Source organism: Vipera ursinii (genome assembly GCF_947247035.1).
Source record: "Vipera ursinii genome assembly, chromosome: 2".
NCBI classification, from domain to species: domain Eukaryota; kingdom Metazoa; phylum Chordata; class Lepidosauria; order Squamata; family Viperidae; genus Vipera; species Vipera ursinii.
Genome location: NC_139513.1, coordinates 16,108,615 through 16,129,523, shown reverse-complemented (window position 1 = coordinate 16,129,523; position 20,909 = coordinate 16,108,615). Strand labels below are relative to the sequence as shown.

The 20,909-nt window shown below is 46.1% G+C and overlaps 2 protein-coding genes across 2 annotated transcripts in view; both read left to right on the top strand.

Moving 5' to 3' along the window:
• The window catches only part of LOC310634740 (uncharacterized protein), a gene marked incomplete at both ends in the record, with an annotated part of 362,395 nt that overhangs the window by 48,845 nt on the left and 292,641 nt on the right, over positions 1–20,909 (top strand). The gene's annotated exons all lie outside the window — the stretch shown is intronic.
• Positions 1–20,909, top strand: part of TNXB (tenascin XB) — a gene marked incomplete at its 5' end in the record, with an annotated part of 155,668 nt that overhangs the window by 42,045 nt on the left and 92,714 nt on the right. Inside the window, 4 exons of the mRNA XM_083351049.1 lie at positions 11,260–11,716; positions 14,742–15,416; positions 17,734–17,846; positions 18,630–18,783. Of these exons, the coding sequence (XP_083207175.1) occupies positions 11,260–11,716; positions 14,742–15,416; positions 17,734–17,846; positions 18,630–18,783 (1,399 nt within the window). The remainder of the gene's footprint in view (positions 1–11,259; positions 11,717–14,741; positions 15,417–17,733; positions 17,847–18,629; positions 18,784–20,909) is intronic.

The following is a 20,909-nucleotide window of genomic DNA, read 5'->3' as shown; positions in this document are numbered from 1 at the left end:
CTCTCTTTGTTCTCTCTTCTGCTAGCTTACAATCCAGGCATGGAGGCCTCCATGCCAGGAAACTGTTTCTATTTACTTTATCGTTAAATAAAGCTTTGAATGATCGCATTCCTGCGTGATGTCTTTTACTTGGAAGCACCTTAACGATCCATTGACCTTGTAAGACCATCTCACAAATCACAACATCTTGACTTTTTTGACCATATTTTGTAAACAGTCCCGATCAAAGAATTGGGGCTTGCTTTGTTTTGGGTTTTTTTTATTGCGTGTTCTTCAAGTTACATTCCAAATATGTGCTTCTGGAGTCAGTTCTGATCTCAGGAGTCCTAAAATGTAGTTAGTACTCGACTTTCAATGGTTTGTTTAGAGATCGTTCAAAGTTACAACGGCACTGAAAAATGTGACCCATGAAGCGGTGAATGCTCCAACACTGAAAGTTTTTAAGAAGAGACTGGACAGCCATTTGTCTGAAATGGTATAGGGTTTCCTGCCTGGGCAGGAGGTTGGACTAGATGACCTTCCAACTTTATAAAACTTTTATTCATAAAACCTGAAACTCAGTCAACTGAACACTCAAATTGACTGGCACTAATGGTTGACACAGTTTGCTGCCAGCATCCTAGGTATCAACCAGGTATCTCCTTAAAATGTAAGATGTTCTGAGTAGCGCAGTTTTTTGTAGCTTTGCTGGAGTTATTGCAGGAAGCTGCAATTTCTTGATGTATTTTGTAAAGTCTGGAAGTTTTTAAGAAGAGACTGGACAGCCATTTGTCTGAAATGGTATAGGGTTTCCTGCCTGAGCAGGGGGTTGGACTAGATGACCTCCAAGTTCCCTTCCAACTTTATTATTGTTGTTGTTGTTGTTGTTCACACAGTTGTTGCAGCATGCCCATGTTGAGGTGATCATAATTCAGATACTTGGCAATTGACTCTTATTTATGACATTGCAGCGTCCCGGGTTCATTTTGTGACCTTCTGACAAGAAAGTCAATGGGGAAGCCAGATTCACTTAACAACCGTGTTACTAACTTAACAGCTGCAGTAATTCACTTAATTACTGTGGCAAGAACAATAGTATAATGGGGCAAAACTCACTGAACAACTGCCTCGCTTAGTAACAGAAACTTTGGGCTCAGTTGTGGTCGTAAGTTGAGGACTTCCTGTATGTACCTTGAAAAGTTATCACAGCTTTTCCAGAGCTACTAACCACAGAATGAAAGGTGTATATCAAATGGAAATATTAACTTTGGGCAGGATGTTTGGGGAGAGAAATTCAAACATGCCTTACAGTAGATTGGATGATGGGAGCTGGGGAACATGATGAAAGAGGTCCACCGGTCCCAGTACAGACTCACAGAAGAATGGATAGTTACAACTTCGGGGACTGTGAATCTCATTTAACATTGTCACAGAAGTGCAAAGTGGCAAGTCTCCTCATAGGGCCTCGAGTCCAAATTGCTACTGCTGCATTTCCCAATTTGGGCAACTTGGAGATGTATGGTTACTGTTATGTACTGGGCTGTTGGAGGAATACCACATGGGTTGCTGGAGCAGCTAACGGCTTTCCAGCAACCCAGACTACAAGTCTCCTGTGCTGCAATTGGCTATCTCCAGGCAGCAATGGTTGATTCAAACCTATTGGCTGCCGCCTAGGGGCTAGACTATATATTGTACGAAATAAACGATGAGTTACCCTGTACTCCGTTCCGCGTCTTCATTCCTGCGCCAAAGAACCCGCTATTTAACAGTTACCATACATCTCCAAGGTGCCCAAAGGGCCCGTTTGGTGTAATGGTTAAGGTGCTGACACAGAAACTAGGAAACTGTGAGTTCTAATACTGCCTTAGACATGAAAGCCAGCTGGGTGATCTTGGGCCAGTCAGCCTCTCTCAGCCTCACTCACCTCACAGCGTTGTTGGAAATAGGAAGAAGAAGGAGCATCCTGCGTGTTTGATGCCTTGGGTTATAATAATAATATAGACAGGATAAAAACCTAAGAAATAAATAACCTCCCAAGCATGCTGGCTGGGGAATTCTGGGAGCTGAAGTCCACACATCTTGCAGTTACTAAGGTTGAGAAACATTGGATTAGAGTGACTTGGAGGCAAAGAAGGAATGGCGGTAGAATACTATTTATCCTAATATCCAGTGAGGTGGATTGGCATGTCCATGTCAAGCAGGATTAGATAGCATTAAAAGAGAATTTTGCTACAGATTTTGGGACCACGAGACGATAGGAAAACTTCCCATGCCGAGGAAGGCCAAAATAGTTCTTAAGTCTGATTTTTACAGAATGCACACAGACCATAATAATAAAGCAGAATTTCGGCTTCTTGAAGCAGCTTAGCCCTTGTATTTTGCCATGTTGCTTTGCCTCTTACAATGTGAGTCTCTCTGATGCATTCTGGGAAATTGAAAACGGCATATAGCAGTGATGGCGAACCTTTTAGGGACCGAGTGCCCCAAAACTGGCCTGAGCCCCAACAGCTCATTCTGCACTGATGCAGAACTTTAACATCCTTTCCACCTCTGTTGGTTAAGAGGAAGATGTGAGAAATTTACCACAGGCATAAGCCAGCTCAGGCTGGCCTCCACAGGGCAATGGTCTCTTCCGGAGCATTTTTAATTCCCTACCGCATGGATGCCAGATGTGCCTCCCACCACAACCCAGTGGCCAGTGTTTTGCCAACACTTTTGTCTACAAACTGACGGGCACAATTTGAGATATGTGGGCAACAGAGCAGCAATTCATGGATCAAAGAATTGGAAGGCATCCCACATGGAGGAAAGGCCTCACAATTTTAGGGAGCTGAAGTAAAAAGTAAAATAAAATCTACCAAGTTCTGTTGTTCTTGCCACCATGTAGTGCATCACTTGCTTGAAAGATAAAATTAAAACCAGAGGCCTACAAAGTATATATTCTAAGCCTCTGGTTTTAATCTTAACTTCTATTCCTTAGGGTAAAGACAAACATAATGCATTTAAGTGAGGTCAGCGTGGATTAAAAACATAGATTCACACCAATTGCAAAGCCTTGGGGGACACCCAATCGCTTTCCCAGCACTTAAAAGTGTGACATATGTTTTTCCTGTTGATAATTTAATCACCACCGCATCGTGTTTCTGGAAACAACACGGATATTTAACGAAGGAAGCCTAGCTGTGTGGTTAACCAGAAATATTTTTCCCTGCTGCTCTGCAAGGCTTCACCACGTAAACATCTGCACGAGAGATTGCTGAGAAAGCCACATGAACAAGACCAATAAAATAGATTTAAAGCTGGTGGTTTCCCTGCAGCATGCAGTTAAAAAAGGAAACAGCATCTCCAACAACAAAAACGAGAGAGAAAAATTAGGGAGAAAATGGGGTTTTCTTCTTGCATATCAGATAGCTGGGGACCCAGGCTTTGTCTGGACTGTTTTATTCCAGTTTGGAGATCTGTTTAAGGCTGGGTATGTGATGTGGGAAGAAAATTCATCCCCTTGGCATAGGAATCCTGGGCTGGTGGAGAAGAATGTACAGTATTTGATTTACAGGTAGTCCTCAACATACAGCCATAATGGAACCTGTCCCTTTCGGTCATATATCTTGATGGTTGTAAAACAGGTGGGTCATGTGACTGATTTGATTTGATGACTTTTTTTTGCAAATGAGTCCCATCATTAAGCAAACGTGGTGGTTGTTAAATGAATCAGAGGCTGTTAAGTGAACCAATGGCTTGCTATGGGCACGGTTTTGCCAAAACCCAGAAGTAAGTGCCAGTTTTTGGCAAAAGCATCATAAAATGTGGCCGTATGATTGCAGGACACTGCAGCAGCCGTAAATGTAGCCAAGGGCCCCAAATTTGGTCATGTGACTGTAGAGGGAATCTGATTTGGTCAAAACTTCGAATCCGGGTCATAGGCCCCCTTTTCCAGGTCCATTGTAACTTCAAATCTTGTTTAAAAAGATGCCTGTTAATTTCACGCGACAAGCATGGTCAGCTGAGTGACTGAATCATCTTAAAATGAATTAAAAGTCTAACGAGGAGCTAAGAAACTTGCTCCAGGGAAGACTTGATTATATTTGCCACGTGTTAGTGAATTGCTTATAGAAATAGACTTTGTATAGATAAATATAATGAAATATGGGACTCATTTATAAACAAAAATAGTGCAGGTCAAAGATGCATGATAGCTATATATTATAAATAAATACATATATAATTGCATAATATAATATATACATATTAGATAAATATAGCGTTGTAATTGTTTAGTGTTATAACAATATTATTAGATACTTTGTTTCCCCTTGTCATTGTATTTTGCTCACCTTTTTAGAAACATTTATTATATCCTTTTTAGCTTTGAAACTGTAAATATTTCTATCATGATTATCTTTTCATTTTGTTCCTTTTCTTCTTTTATTATTTTAAAAGCAATAGGAAGGAAGGAAGGGATGCAGTGGCTCAGTGGGTTAGGACACTGAGCTTGTCGACCAGATGGTCGGCAGTTTGGCGGGTCGAATCCTGAGTGCCGCGTAACAGAGTGAGCGCCTGTTACTCGTCCCAGCTTCTGCCAACCTGGCAGTTCCAAAGCACGTAAAAATGCAAGTAGAAAAATAGGGACCACTACGGTGGGAAGGTAACAGTGTTCCGTGCGCCTTTGGTGTCTTGTCATGCCAGCCACATGACCACGGAGATGTCCTCAGACAAGCACTGGCTCTTCAGCTTTGAAACGGAGATGAGCACCGGCCCCTAGAGTCGGAAACGACTAGCACGCATGTGTGGGGGAACCTTTACCTTACCTAGGAAGGAAGGAAAGAAGGAAGGGGAACGAGAGAGGGAGAGAAGGAAGGAAGAAGAGGGAAGGAGAGAAGGAAGGAGAGGGAGGGAGGGAAGAGGGAGAGAAGGAAGGAAGGAGAGGGAGGGAGGGAGGAAGGAAGGAAGAACAGGCCTTGGCCAGGAAGAATTTGTAAAGCCTAATGCCTAATTTGATCTTTCTGTGAGAAATAATTCCCTGAACATAAGGAAAACATAAGGATAATAAGCACTTTATTACTCCCAATAAGTAACAGAGCTACCCCTGAAAGGAATGAAGGGAAGGCCAGAAAAGTGGATTAGACAATTACAGAGCTTCAAGCCAGCAGCTGGAACAAAGACACAGTGATATAGTTCAGGCTTCCCTCCAGAGCTCAGATGTTGGTTTCATAGATTCCAGCAGACCATTAATCTGAATTGTATGCATACCAGCGGGGAGCAGGGAGGGAAATATCAGTTCTCTATACAACAAAGTTAATTCAGGCTACAGCTGCCACCGATGGACTTTTTGCAAGGCTCCAGTTCTTTGAATAATTGCAGGACAGGTAGTCCTCGATTTACAACATTCGTTTTGAGACAGTTTGAAGTTACAACGGCAGTGAAAAATGTGACATGACCGTTTTTCACCCTTACGACCGTTGCAGTGTCCCCACAATCATGTGATCAAAATTCAAATGGTTGACAACTGACATGTGCATATGATGGTTGCAGTATCCTGAGGTCACGTGATTCCCTTTTTTGCAACCTTCTGCCAAGCCAAATCAATGGAGAAGACAGATTCACTTAACAACCAGGTTGTTAACTTAATGACTGCAGTGATTCACTTAAGCACTATGGCAAGAAAGGTCGTAAAATGGGGCAAAACTCACTCAACAGCTGTCTTGCTTAGCAACAGAAAGTTTGGGCTCCATTTGTGTTCATAAGCTGGGACTTCCTGTAATTAATTTCAGCCCCTTTAAGGCCTTACTATCATAGAGCTAAGGGACACGGGGGCTCAGTGGGTTAGGACACTGAGCTTATCGATCAGAAGGTCGACAGTTTGGCAGGTCGAATCCCAAGTGCCGCGTAACAGAGTGAGCACCTGTTACTCGTCCCAGCTTCTGCCAACCTAGCAGTTCCAAAGCATGTAAAAATGCAAGTAGAAATATAGGGACCACTACGGTGGGAAGGTAACAGCGTTCCGTGCACCTTTGGCGTCTAGTCATGCCGGCCACATGACCACGGAGACGTCCTCGGACAAGCGCTGGCTCTTTGGCTTTGAAACGGAGATGAGCACCGGCCCCTAGAGTTGGAAACGACTAGCACGCATGTGTGGGGGAACCTTTACCTTTACCTTTTATCATAGAGCTGTGTCTGGAAAAGAAAATGAAGCATATGATTCAAAGGAAGGTAGATCTTGACTTATAACCACTCATTTAGAATAGAGTAGAGTAGAGTCCTTCGGGAGAAGGGCAGTATACAAATTAAATTAATAAATAATAAATAATATACCGCCCTTCTCCCGAAGGACTCAGGGCGGTATACAGGGCAATAAAAGTACTACATACAAAAGTTAAAAATAAGATTAAATTAATTTAGCCCTAACAATAAATAGTTAAAAATACCCCAAACCCTAGACCAGGCCAGCCTGTTCAAATAAGTAGGTTTTCAGATCACGGCAGGAAGAGCTCCATCCGGAGCTCAACCGGTAAATGATTCCAAAGGTCTGGCACGCCCACAGAGAATGCTCTCCCCCTGGGGGCCGCCAGCTGACACTCTCTGATCGACGGCACCCTGAGGAGGCCCTCTCTGTGGGAGCGCACAGGACGAAGGGAAGATGACGCCGGCAGCAGGTGATCCCGTAAGTAATCCGGACCCATGCCATTTAGGGCTTTATAGGTAATCACCAGCACCTTGAATCTCACCCAGAGGGCAACTGGAAGCCAATGCAGCTCACGGAGAAGAGGTGTTACATGGGAGTATCAGGAGACCCCCATCACAACTCATGCGGCCGCATTCTATACCAGCTGAAGCCTCCGAGTGGTCCTCAAGGGCAGCCCCATGTACAGAGCATTGCAGTAGTCTATACGAGAGGTCACGAGCGCATGAGTGACTTGGGAGAATTACAGTCACAAGTTGAGGACTACTTGTAATGCCTTGATTTACAACCACTATGTCTTATGACCATAATTCCGGGTTTAATTACAAGACTTCTTATAAACTGCTGCCATGAATGATTTTACTCCTAGAAAAGGTGGCTTTGAGGAACTAAATCCTTCCCACTTGTGGAGACAGTTTAATCCCTTGCTTATAGCCTCTGTCATCAGGACATTTCAGAAAGATGATGGCACTCTTTTTTCTACCCTGTCTAATCCTACATACCATTATCCTCTCCTCTGCTGCCAGCTTCTTGCTTCATATCTGATTCTTTCAGGGCTGGTCTCCAGCTGCATTTCAGAACATCCTGCTGGGTGTATTTTCATTGTTGTTACGCTTTCCTGATCTTCCCATTTGTGGGATGTGCGTCAGGCATCTGCTTGCATTTCTGCCATCCACATCAGTGCCAAGGGTGATAGATCAGTGGTGCGATTCAAATATGTGAACAACTGGTTCTCGGTGTGGATGCCGCTTCTGGGCCTGGGCAACCAAAAATTAGCTACTGGTTCTGCCAAACCAGTGCGAACCGGCTGAATCCCACCACTGGGTGATAGCCACATTGTACTTCCTAATTTTTTTGGCAGCTGGTAGTGAGACCTTAGGGACGCGGTGGCTCAGTGGGTTAGGATGCTGAGCCTGTCGATCAGAAGGTCGGCAGTTTGGCAGGTCAAATCCTGAGTGTCGTGTAACAGAGTGAGCGCCTGTTACTCGTCCCAGCTTCTGCCAACCTAGCAGTTTGAAAGCACGTAAAAATGCAAGTAGAAAAATAGGGACCACTACGGTGGGAAGGTAACAGCATTCAATGTACCTTTGGGGTCTAGTCATGCCGGCCGCATGACCACGGAGACATCCTTGGACAAGCGCTGGCTTTTCGGCATTGAAACAGAGATGAGCACCGCCCCCTAGAGTCAGAAACGACAAGCACACATGTGTGGGGGAACCTTTATCTTTACGTTTAGTGAGACCTTGCAAAGGCAGGCTTGAAAACTGGATCATCACCAACCACTTGTATTGAGTTTGAGGGGTCCTTGGTGTTCTCTGAGCCTGGTTGTTTTCTTGCAGACGTTTCATTACCCAAACTAGGTAACATCATCAGTGCTAGCAAGGAATGGGGTTTGCTCTCAGTTTATAATCATGTAGTGGCTTGCCCTTTCAGTGTTGGTGGGGAATAGTCTTGTCAGGGGTAGGCAACCTTGGCTCTTTTATGACTCATGGACTTCAACTCCCAGAATTCCTGAGCCAGCATTGCTCAGCTTGGAAACCTCTCTCTTTCCCCTCAGCATAGCTGGCTCAGGAATTCTGGGAGTTGAAGTCCTCGAGTCATAAAAGAGCCAAGGTTGCCTACCCCTGGTCTTGGTGATTCTTTGGTTGGGCCGTTTACTGTTAGCTTGCTTGGCAGTTCCTTGATTGGGACATTGTTTATTTCTTGACTGTTGGTTTGATGTTAATCTTGGTGTTAATTTATGCTCATCTGAGGTATTGATTGCTGGTGGGGAGCTGTTTGGGTCTTTTTGTTCTTTTTTTGGCTCTGAACCAAGCTCAGACCCTTCACTTCACCCCCTGAGATACAAATATTCTCCTTAATTTATTGAGTTTCATCAATCTCTACCAATGGGTCAAAGGGTGGGGGTAAATGTACAGGACACATTTTAACACTTAAGTGGCAGAAATAAATTTGTGCCTAAACTACATGCTTTTCAGTTATCTCTACTCAGAGTATCAGACAGTCTCTTCTGGTATTTCTCCTCAGTAAATTGATTTCCTTATTATTATGAGTAAACTGTACTTAGCTTCATAGTCTAAGACTGGTGGAAACTTAATGCAAGTCCTAACCATGGGTGTAAGAATTATAAAGGTAATATCTAAGACATGCACAGTTCCAAGCAAGGTGGTGGTGGGGGGTTTGTACAATTTAGATGCTTGAGTCCAATAAATTCAAAATTTCCAAATAATGGAAGTCCTTGGGTTTCGCTCTGAGGGGTCCTGGTATAAAAATGGATCTCTTTTTCCATAGTTTACTTTCTCTTCTTATCAGAGAGCACACAAAGATAGAGGTTCTGCCTGTTTCTTCCTATGTCCAAACTAGTGTGTATAAAAATAAGAACCTCTGTTGATGAATGGTGTGGCTCTCTTGAAGAATAATAAATACTGAGTTGTTTTTTTTCCTATTTCCAATTCATCTATTGTCCTAAACCAGACATGTCAAACACAAGGCCCGAGGGCCAGATTCGGCCCGCGAAGTGGTTTCATGTGGCCCGCGAAGCCATCCTGGAAACAGTGAGGGAACGGCCCCCACTGCCTTGGCCCTGGCCCAGAGACCCTCCTTCTGCCAGAGACCCTCAGATCTGTCCCACTCCTGCCCAGGCCCCCATAGACACCCTTGATACAAACGATGTAGAGCTGGTCACGCCCACCCAGTAGGTCATACGCACTCTAGCCACGCCCACCCAGTAGGCCACACCCACCCTGCCCATACCCACCCGGCCCCCTGAGGACAACCGCAATGCTGATGCGGCCCTCAATGAAATTGAGTTTGACAATCAGGCCCGCATCATCTGAGTTGTCTCTATTAAACCAACCATTCTTCAAAATTGGCAGAATAGCAGAGTTGAAAGGGGCCTTGTGGGTCATCTAATCCAACCCACTGCTCAAGCAGGAAACCCTATACCATTTCAGACAAATGACAGTCCAGTCTCTTCTTAAAAACCTCCAGTGTTGGAGCATTCACAGCTTCTGGAGGCAGGTTGTTCCACTGGTTAATTGTTATAACTATCAGGAAGTTTCTCCTTAGTTTTAGGTTGCTTCTCTCCTTGACTAGTTTCCATCCATTGCTTCTTGTCCTGCCTTCAGGTGTTTTGGAGAATAGCTTGACTCTCTCTTCTTTGGGGCAGCCCCTGAGATATTGGAACACTGCTATCATGTCACCCCTAAGATGTGTGGACTTCAACTCCTAGAATTCTCCAGCAGCAATGGAACTGCATCTACATGGAGGGAAGTATGTAGTGGGGTGCCCTAGGGCTCTGTTCTGGGCCCAGTGCTCTTCAACAGTAAGGCATTTGATAAAGTAGATCACAACCTACTTACTACTTGATAAGATAGAAAAATGTGGGTTAGATAGCATCACCACCAGATGGAATCGTAGCTGGCTGACAGGCCGTACTCAGCATGTGGTCCTCAATGGAACCGCATCTACATGGAAGGAAGTGTGTACTGGAGTGCCCCAGGGCTCTTTTCTGGGCCCAGTGCTCTTCAATATCTTCATTAACGATTTGGATGAGGGGATAGATGGGGAACTCATCAAATTTGCAGACGACACCAAGCTGGCAGTAATAGCCAATACTCCAGAAGATAGGCTGAAGATACAGAAGGATCTGGACAGACTCGAACACTGGGCACTATCTAACAAAATGAAATTCAATGGTGAAAAAAGTAAGGTTCTACATTTAGGCAAGAAAAACCAAATGTACAAGTATAGTTTAGGGGGTAGCTTGCTCAATAGTAGTAACTGTGAGAGAGATCTCGGTGTCCTAGTGGACAATCACTTAAATATGAGCCAGCAGTGTGCTGCAGCTGCCAAAAAACCCAACACAGTGCTAGGCTGCATTAACAGAGGGATAGAATCAAGATCACGTGAAGTACTAATACCACTTTACAATGCCTTGGTAAGGCCACACTTGGAATACTGCATCCAGTTTTGGTCACCACGATGTAAAAAAGATGTCGAGACTCTAGAAAGGGTACAGAGAAGAGCAAGAGGTCTGGAGGCTAAAACATATGAGGAACGGTTGCTGGAATTTGGTGTGTCTAGTTCAATGAAGAGAAGGACAAAGGGGGACATGATAGCAATGTTCCAATATCTCAGGGGCTGCCACAAAGAAGAGGGAGTCAAGCTATTCTCCAAAGCACCTGAAGGCAGGACAAAAAGCAACGGATGGAAACTAATCAAGGAGAGAAGCAACCTAGAACTAAGGAGAAACTTCCTGACAGTTAGAACAATTAACCAGTGGAACAACCTGCCTCCAGAAGCGGTGAATGCTCCAACACTGGAAGTTTTTAAGAAGAGACTGGACAGCCATTTGTCCGAAATGGTATAGGGTTTCCCGCCTGAGCAGGGGGTTGGACTAGATGACCTCCAAGGTCCCTTCCAACTTTACTATTATGATTATGATTACATCTTAAAGCTGCTGGCTTCCATGCTAAGGAAAGCGCTTGGCCCCTTGGCCATGCTGATTGTTGCCTTTAGTCATTCTAATTCTGTCCTCTTTGTTATTCCCGAATTCAGCCCCGGTTTATTTCTCTTCCTTACTCTCCCCTTCCTTACAGATCTTGATCATGGAGAGGCCCTCCAAGGGAGCGTCTTTCCTTCTGCTCCTCGGTTGTCTGGGGGTTTCCTGGGGGGCCCGTCTTCCCCGCCCTCCCATCTCTTCCAACGCAACCATCTTCTCCCATGTCTACACGATTAAGGTGGCAGGAGAAAACACGCCAGGCGAGGGCGCCTCCCCGCCTCCCCAAGAGGCCTTAGGCCCTCCCGGGTCTTCTCGTGGAGGGGGCCAGTACGAGCACACCCTGGAAGGATCCGACCAGGAGCACGTGGTTTTCACCCATCGCATCAACCTCCCAGCCCAGTCCTGTGGGTGTCCGCCTGGCACCGAAGATACCCGCGTGCTCTGGAGAAGGCTGCAGGCCCTTGAGAGTGAAGTGCGGGCCCTACAGGAAACCTGCCAAGCTGGGGGAGGCTGTTGCCCTGCTGCCGCCTCCACCGGTAGTCAAGCCAGCGAAGGTAAGGGAGGAGAAGGGCAGGGCTGAATTCTACCTGGCCCCGCTTGGAATATTGTGTTCCTGACCCAAATTCGTTTCTGAGCTGGGGTCAAGGAAACAGGCAATTGCGTGGATTAAGTCCTTTGTTCTTCACCTAAGAGTGATGAGAGCGAGCTCTTGGGTGGGTGGCCACAGAGACCCCCCCCCTCCATCCAGGACAGATTATATACATTACAATCAGCCCTGCCTGTAGAATATGTAGCCCTTACCTAGTCACTTGTTTCCCTCCCTACATCATTCCATTTAAATTCCTTCCTTAAATCCCTCCCTCCCTCCCTCCCTCCTTTCTTCCTTCCCTCCTCCCTCCTTTTCTTCCCTCCCTCCTTTGTTTCTCCCTTCCTTCCTTCCTTCCTTCCATCCCTCCCTCCTTCCTTCCCTCCTTCTGTTCCTTGCTTCCTTGCTTCCTTCCTTCTTCCTTCCTTCCTTCCTTCCTTATTTCCTCCTTCCCTCCCTCCTTTCTTCCCTCCTTCTTTGTTTCTCCCTTCCTTCCTTCCATCCCTCCCTCCTTTCTTCCCTCCTTCCTTCCTTCCCTCCTTCCTTATTTCCTCCTTCCCTCCCTCCTTTCTTCCCTCCTTCTTTGTTTCTCCCTTCCTTCCTTCCTTCCATCCCTCCCTCCTTTCTTCCCTCCTTCTGTTCCTTCCTTCCTTCCCTCCTTCCTTATTTCCTCCTTCCCTCCCTCCTTTCTTCCCTCCTTCTGTTCCTTCCTTCCTTCCCTCCTTCCTTATTTCCTCCTTCCCTCCCTCCTTTCTTCCCTCCTTCTTTGTTTCTCCCTTCCTTCCTTCCTTCCATCCCTCCCTCCTTTCTTCCCTCCTTCTGTTCCTTCCTTCCTTCCCTCCTTCCTTATTTCCTCCTTCCCTCCCTCCTTTCTTCCCTCCTTCTGTTCCTTCCTTCCTTCCCTCCTTCCTTATTTCCTCCTTCCCTCCCTCCTTTCTTCCCTCCTTCTTTGTTTCTCCCTTCCTTCCTTCCTTCCATCCCTCCCTCCTTTCTTCCCTCCTTCTGTTCCTTCCTTCCTTCCCTCCTTCCTTATTTCCTCCTTCCCTCCCTCCTTTCTTCCCTCCTTCTGTTCCTTCCTTCCTTCCCTCCTTCCTTATTTCCTCCTTCCCTCCCTCCTTTCTTCCCTCCTTCTTTGTTTCTCCCTTCCTTCCTTCCTTCCATCCCTCCCTCCTTTCTTCCCTCCTTCTGTTCCTTCCTTCCTTCCCTCCTTCCTTATTTCCTCCTTCCCTCCCTCCTTTCTTCCCTCCTTCTGTTCCTTCCTTCCTTCCCTCCTTCCTTATTTCCTCCTTCCCTCCCTCCTTTCTTCCCTCCTTCTTTGTTTCTCCCTTCCTTCCTTCCTTCCATCCCTCCCTCCTTTCTTCCCTCCTTCTGTTCCTTCCTTCCTTCCCTCCTTCCTTATTTCCTCCTTCCCTCCCTCCTTTCTTCCCTCCTTCTGTTCCTTCCTTCCTTCCCTCCTTCCTTATTTCCTCCTTCCCTCCCTCCTTTCTTCCCTCCTTCTTTGTTTCTCCCTTCCTTCCTTCCTTCCATCCCTCCCTCCTTTCTTCCCTCCTTCTGTTCCTTCCTTCCTTCCCTCCTTCCTTATTTCCTCCTTCCCTCCCTCCTTTCTTCCCTCCTTCTGTTCCTTCCTTCCTTCCCTCCTTCCTTATTTCCTCCTTCCCTCCCTCCTTTCTTCCCTCCTTCTTTGTTTCTCCCTTCCTTCCTTCCTTCCATCCCTCCCTCCTTTCTTCCCTCCTTCTGTTCCTTCCTTCCTTCCCTCCTTCCTTATTTCCTCCTTCCCTCCCTCCTTTCTTCCCTCCTTCTGTTCCTTCCTTCCTTCCCTCCTTCCTTATTTCCTCCTTCCCTCCCTCCTTTCTTCCCTCCTTCTTTGTTTCTCCCTTCCTTCCTTCCTTCCATCCCTCCCTCCTTTCTTCCCTCCTTCTGTTCCTTCCTTCCTTCCCTCCTTCCTTATTTCCTCCTTCCCTCCCTCCTTTCTTCCCTCCTTCTGTTCCTTCCTTCCTTCCCTCCTTCCTTATTTCCTCCTTCCCTCCCTCCTTTCTTCCCTCCTTCTTTGTTTCTCCCTTCCTTCCTTCCTTCCATCCCTCCCTCCTTTCTTCCCTCCTTCTGTTCCTTCCTTCCTTCCCTCCTTCCTTATTTCCTCCTTCCCTCCCTCCTTTCTTCCCTCCTGTTCCTTCCTTCCTTCCCTCCTTCCTTATTTCCTCCTTCCCTCCCTCCTTTCTTCCCTCCTTCTTTGTTTCTCCCTTCCTTGCTTCCATCCCTCCCTCCTTTCTTCCCTCCTTCCTTCCTTCCCTCCTTCCTTATTTCCTCCTTCCCTCCCTCCTTTCTTCCCTCCTTCTTTGTTTCTCCCTTCCTTCCTTCCTTCCATCCCTCCCTCCTTTCTTCCCTCCTTCTGTTCCTTCCTTCCTTCCCTCCTTCCTTATTTCCTCCTTCCCTCCCTCCTTTCTTCCCTCCTTCTTTGTTTCTCCATTCTTTCCTTCCTTCCTTCCATCCCTCCCTCCTTCCTTCCTTCCTTCCTTCCTTCCTTTCCTCCTTATTTTTCTTCCTTCCCTCCCTCCTTTCTTCCCTCCTTCTTTGTTTCTCCCTTCCTTCCTTCTATCCCTCCCTCCTTCCTTCCTTCCTTCCTTCTGTTTCTTTCTTCCTTCCTTCCTTCCTTCCTTCCTTCCTTCCTTCCTTCCTTCCTTCCTTCCCTCCCTCCTTCCTTCCCTCCTTCTTTGTTTCTCCCTTCCTTTCTTGCTCCCTGCCTTCCTCCCTCCTTCCTTTCTTTCCTTCTCCTTTCTTTCTTTCTTCCCTCCCTCCTTCCAAATAACTTTGTGAAAACCAACCTTTGGAAGATCAAAAACCAACCTTTGGAGAGTTTTAATCTCATTCAGTTGCACTTCTGAGGGTAAAACAAGCAGCTGGGTTATGAATAAAGTAATTAAGCGGTTTACAGGTGCCCTCTTAAAGAATCCCTCCCTCAACCTCCTTATGACGCTCTCACTCTTTCTCTCCCCTAGGCCAAACAGACATTCGCACGTTATGTTCGCACCATGGAGCCTTTGACCTCTCTCGTTGCCTGTGTGAATGCGAGTCAGGTTGGGGCGGTCCCACCTGCGCCGAGCCGATCTGCTCCGGAGGCTGCGGGGGCGCAGAACGTGGCAGTTGTGTGAACGGGCACTGCCAATGCCAGCCTGGCTACTCAGGGGTCAGCTGCGAAGAGCCACCCTCTTGCCCCGAGGACTGCAATGACCAAGGGCGCTGTGTGGATGGCCGCTGCACCTGCTTCCCAGGATATGTCGGCCCGTCCTGCTCCGACCCAGTTTGTCCCCAGAACTGCCACGGACATGGCCAGTGCACCTCCGGAGGGTGCATGTGCAACCCGGGTTACACTGGCACTGATTGTGCCACTCGAGCTTGCCCTAGCAACTGCAACAGGCGTGGAGAATGCCGCAATGGACGCTGTGTGTGCGAACCAGGCTTCACCGGGCCGGCCTGCGGCACCAAGACTTGCCCCAACGATTGCAACCAGAGAGGCCACTGTCTGCAAGGAGGGGTGTGTTCCTGCCACCCAGATTACACCGGCCCTGACTGCGGTCAGCTGGCATGTCTGGGGCACTGCAGTGGCCACGGAGAATGTCAGAATGGAACGTGCGTGTGCAACAGCGGCTATTCGGGCGAGGACTGTTCAGTAGGTAGGCACAAAGGTTTAATCAATCCATCAGAACAGAGCTGGAAGGGACCTTGGAGGAGGAGCTGGAGAGCCTATAGTCCCATTTCAGACAAAGAGCTGTCCAGTCACTTCTTAAAAAACCCTCCAGTGATGAAGCACCCACGACTTCTGAAGGCAAAGCTGTTCCACTAGTTAATTGTCCTCACTGTTCGGAAGTTTCTCCTTGATTAGTTTCCATCCGTTGTTTCTTCTCTCGCCTTCTGGTGCTTTGGGAAATAAGGCGATCCATTTGGAAATTAGGTTGGGAGGGGACATTTCCTGAATCCTTTGTGGCCTAACCCAGTGCTTCTCAATTTTGGCAACTTTAATAATTTAACTTTATTCCCTAGCCCAGGGGTAGGTAACCTTGGCTCTTTTACGACTCGTGGACTTCAACTCCCAGAATTCCTGAGCCAGCCTGGCTCAACTTGGAAACCTCTCCCTTTCCCCTCAGCATGGCTGGCTCAGGAATTCTGGGAGTTGAAGTCCACGAATCATAAAACAGCCAAGGTTGCCTACCCCTGCCCTAGCCAGCCAGCCAGAATACTCCGGCTGGCAACGTTGCGGCATCCCACATTCAACTGATCACTATTTGTGACCCACCCAGATGATTTCCAACAAGCAAAGACAATAGGGGAGGGCAGATTTGCTTAATGACTGGGTGATTTGCTTAATGACTGTGGCAAAAAAGATTGTAAAATCAGGCACAGTCGGTGTTATGTATCCAGGTGAAGGGAATACAGACACACGTTCATAGCAGTCACCACCAGAGGGCGTTGGACTTTTGGCGGGAACCCAGTTTCGGTGGGAAACAGAGGTTCAAACCGATTGGCCGGCTGCTCACCTGGCCAGCTAGAAAAGGAGGGCAGGTAACCCCTATTCCCCAGTACAGTCACTTCCACTGAATAAAGATCTGCCACGCTGTACTCATCGTCTCAGCATCCTTCCTGCTCTCCAGAACTCACTACCCAATAGTCATGTCAGGACTCTCAACGACCACCTTGCTTAATTGCTGTCCCAGCTGTAGTCGTACGTCAAGGACTGCCTGTAGAGAAAAGCACATTTGCAGCAAACTGGGCCAAACCTTATTTTACCAGCCTTTAAAAGAGCATTAAAAACACCGCTCTTTCACCGTATCCTTGGGGTTTAGGCATGTTTGAAAACAACGCTGATTTATTCCAGCTTGTTTTAGCTGTTAAATCCCTTTAATGTGTGTTTCTAATTGGCTCGCATATGCTGGCTGGAGAATTCTGGGAGTTGAAGTCCACACATCTTAAAAATTGCCAAGGTTGAGAAGTGCTGATCTCCTGAATGAATAAACAACATAATTTTTCATAACAGAGAGAGGGAAAAGGAGCTGTAGATATATATATATATATTTGCACAAATCTACATGTTACTAAAAACTCTCCTTCCTGTAACCTTTTACTGGCAAAAACATACATCATAGGGAAACAGTTTTTCAACCAAGATACCCCAAGTGGGCTAATTTGGGAAAGTTGTCATAGCATCAGAAGGCTGAAATAGACCTTGGAGTCTTCTAGTCCAAAAGCTATGCTAAGACAGGACACCTTATACCATTCTTGACTAATGGTTGTCCATTTTTGTCTTGAAAGTGTCCAGCAATGGCAAGCTGTTCCACTGATTAATCGTTCTCACTGTCAGGAAATTCCTCCTTATTTCCAGGTTGAGTCTCCCTCTGATGAGCTTCAGTGCTGCTGGGCGGCTGCTGCAATCATGCGATGCTCATTTTGAACATTCTGTGACAGTTTCCCAGCCACTCTCACAATCTCTCACTTCCTCCCCCACCCAGCAGCAACTACTTACTAGCCTGCTTGAAAGGGAAGAAAAGTAGGAAGGGAGGGAGGGAGATAGAGAGGACTAGGTGGTAGGGAAGGCAGGAAGGAAAATTTCTAATGCTCTATGCTAACTTGCTACAAGGAAACTCAGTGGGGAAGCTGGCAGGAAATCAGAAGTTGCTCCCACACCCATTGTTTTTTTTTGCCCACCCAAAGTCATTCTATTTCGGTTTAGAGAATCTATATTTCTGAAACAATGACCCAATAGGGCACAGATTCTCTAGTGTTGAATTAGTGTGGAATATTGAGGTGTGCACCTTGATTAAAAGTGAGGCTCACTGACTATCTCCCCTCAGGCAGCAAAATGTCTCTTCAAGGCAATAGTGTCTTAGCAAAGTTCTGAAGAGATGATCATAAAGTAAGAAAGAAAGCAATATTGGTTCCTGCTCTTATATATATACACACACAAAAAACACCATCTTTTTTTCTTGGCCTAAACAGAGATTCCATCCATTGGTGTCCGTGTCTCAAATCGAGATGAAACTTCTTTCCGCCTGGAGTGGAACTACCCCGAGATTTCTGTGGACGGATATGAGATCCATGTGGCACCCACGGTAAAAAGATACACCTCAGGACAATGTGCTTGTGCAACAGAAGCGGAGAATCCAACTTGTGCTGCCATCCAAATATTGCTGAACTATAACTCCCAGTAGCCCCAGGCGATGTGGCCAGAGAGCATGCTGGTAGCTGTAGTTCTTCAATATCTGGGTTCAACCAGAACTCATTTGTATTCATCTTAGCTCCTACTATAAGGAAATGATGGGAATTTCTTTAGGCTACTAAAGGCCAGTCCACCTGGCCTGGCTGTCTATTTTTGGAGGGCACAACCCACCTCAAACACATTTTCTGACTGTGTTTTCCTAATCCACATGAAAATAGTATTTTCCAGGTTGAGTCAGCTCAAACTGTGCTGTCCAAATTGCTTGTGGTATTTAACTTTGTATTGGTAGGAGCATCCAGTGTGTGTTTGTGTGTGTGTGTGTGTGTGTGTGTGTGTGTGTGTGTGTGTGTGTGTGTGTGTGGAGAGAGAAGAGAGAGAGAGAGAGAGAGAGAGAGAGAGAGAGAGAGAGAGAGAGATGATCAAAGCTCTGCCCTTTTCTATGTGCATCACCCAAGTAATGTACATTAAAAAAAATAGCTACCTACTTTTCCAGTGCAACTTTTTAAAATTCATCAATGCACCATTGAAACACAGGAGGAGGGAAATTTTTCAGACTAACCTCACTTTCCCTCCACTTCCCAATCTCATTCCAAACAAAACAATTTAATCAAGCCCTTGTGAACATCCGTACGTTCTGTGGTATCACTCTGTCTCTTTTTTCCTTTCCAACCTGCAGAAGAATCCTCGGGCAGGTGAATCCGCACACCTGTCTGGCACCGAAAGGATCTTTGAATACAAAGGATTAAAACCAGGGGAGGAATACACAGTCACCGTTCGGGTAGAAAAAGGGCAACACTACGGACCCCCTGTCACCCAGACCGTGCGTACGCGTATGTAGTCTGAAGCCATGACTCCATTTCTGTCTGCCTCCCTACCTCATGCCCCATTTTTCTTTCTCTTTGGCTTGTTCCGTGTGGGTGCAAATTCCCTCCTCCTTGTTGAGCAGGGAATCTAGGTCTGGCCCAGCCTGAACGAAGAGGCAGAATTCAATTCTCTCTGAGTCACACGTTTATTCAGATCTGGTGAAAGATGGGTCCTCCCAGAAAGCTGGAAGAATTCCAGATGATTTATTCGGCTTGCTTTTATACTTGATGTGGTTATAGCAAGCAGGAAAACAGCCGTTTGCATGAAACTAGATAAAAAGCAGAAGTTGCTACAATATCTTTGCTTGCCTGGTACATTGCGGAAGTATATTTAGGAAGAAAAATATTTAGCGAATCCAATTGCCCCTATTCGTGGTTTCCTTTCATGCTTCTCCTGAGCTACAGACAGTTACATATTATTACAACTCATTTATTCTTTTTAATCCAGTCATTTCAATATAAGATTCTTGATCACCGTCATCCTGAACAATATCCCATCCCGCCTCCCATCCTTACCTTGATGAGTGTTGAGAATTCAGGCACCCTTGTTTATTGCACAACCCAGCCTCTTTTTATGCATAAGCAGCCCGTTTTATTTATGAATTACAGGCAGTCCTGCAATTGTTATAGTTTGCCAGACGTTAATGCATTCTCCTCTTTCTTTCCCATTTCTTTTTTTCTGTTTTTATTCTCATTATAAATAAATAAAAATGAAGAAGGAACACCCTGGACCAGCTGTTATCATCTAGGGAAGTAGTAAGAGGTGGAAAAATTAGTAAGAGGGGGAAAATGCATTAACATGGATTTAATTATGCTTAGTTTACTAGGAGATAGATCAGGCCATTAGTGAACAATGGTTATGTATTGGGTTCCATGGTAATACCACGTGGGTTGCTGGAGCAGCTAACGGCTCTCCAGCAACCCAGACCACAAGTCTCCAGTGCTGCTATTGGCTGTCCCTAGGCGGCAATGGTTGCTTCAAACCTATTGGCTGCCGCCTAGGGGCTAGACTATATATTGCGGCTAGTTACAGCCCAATTCTCAGTTCAGATCTTGCAAGCAATAAACCATGAGTTTTCCTGAACTCACTTGCCTCGTCTTCATTCCTGCGCCAAAGAGCCCGCTACACAACAGGTTTATATCTTCCAGTTTGTTATACTACGTTCTCTGCATTTGATCCTTACTTGCATTAAATAGCTACAGCTCCTGTTATCTCTTGTTTAGGAATAATTGGTCTGGGATGCCAGAATGTCTGTGGAGATTCTCAGTTATCCAGGTCATGGTTGTTCCAAAGGTGTTTCCCCCACCCCCAAGAGGCAACTGGACATTCTTTGTTTTTCCTGGGAGACATTTCGCTTCTGATCCAAGAAGCTTCTTCAGTTCTGACTGAATGGTGGAGAATGGAAGGATTTACAACACAGGCCTTTCGGCAGTTCCCAGAAGGTCCCACACCTATTTGCACTATTCAGGGTGAACCTGAGGGCACAGATAAACCTCCATGTGGCCTTAAGGACTCTCAGAAAGAGTGCTAACAACCAGATGATGACAAGGAATATAAATCCTTCCATTCTGCACCAGAAGCTTCTCGGATGAGAAGCAAACGTCGTCAAGGAAAAAAAAAAAGTCCAGTTGCCTTTTGAAAAAAAAAAGCACTTTGGGGACAAGGGTCTTAATTTTTATTTATTTTATTTTTATTTTTATTCCATTTATATCCCGCCCTTCTCCGAAGACTCAGGGCGGCTTACAAGCTTAGCAGTAGCCTTCATTCTATGTATATGCCTGCTTATTAGGGCTTTCACACACACACCCCCAAGCGGCATTATTACAAAGTCAGCTTAATTGCCCCCAACAATCTGGGTCCTCATTTTACCTACCTGGGAAGGATGGGAGGCTGAGTCAACCTTGAGCCTGGTGGGATGCGAACCTGCACTAATTGCAGGCAGCTGGTGTTACTTAAGGAGGCATTAGCCCACTGCTCCACCAAGGCTCAATGACCACTAGATGGCAGCAAAGAGTTATATTATTATTTTTTTCTCCCTCTCTGCTGCTATTTAGATTGTCATCTGGCTCAGAGGTCCCCAACCTTTTGGGCA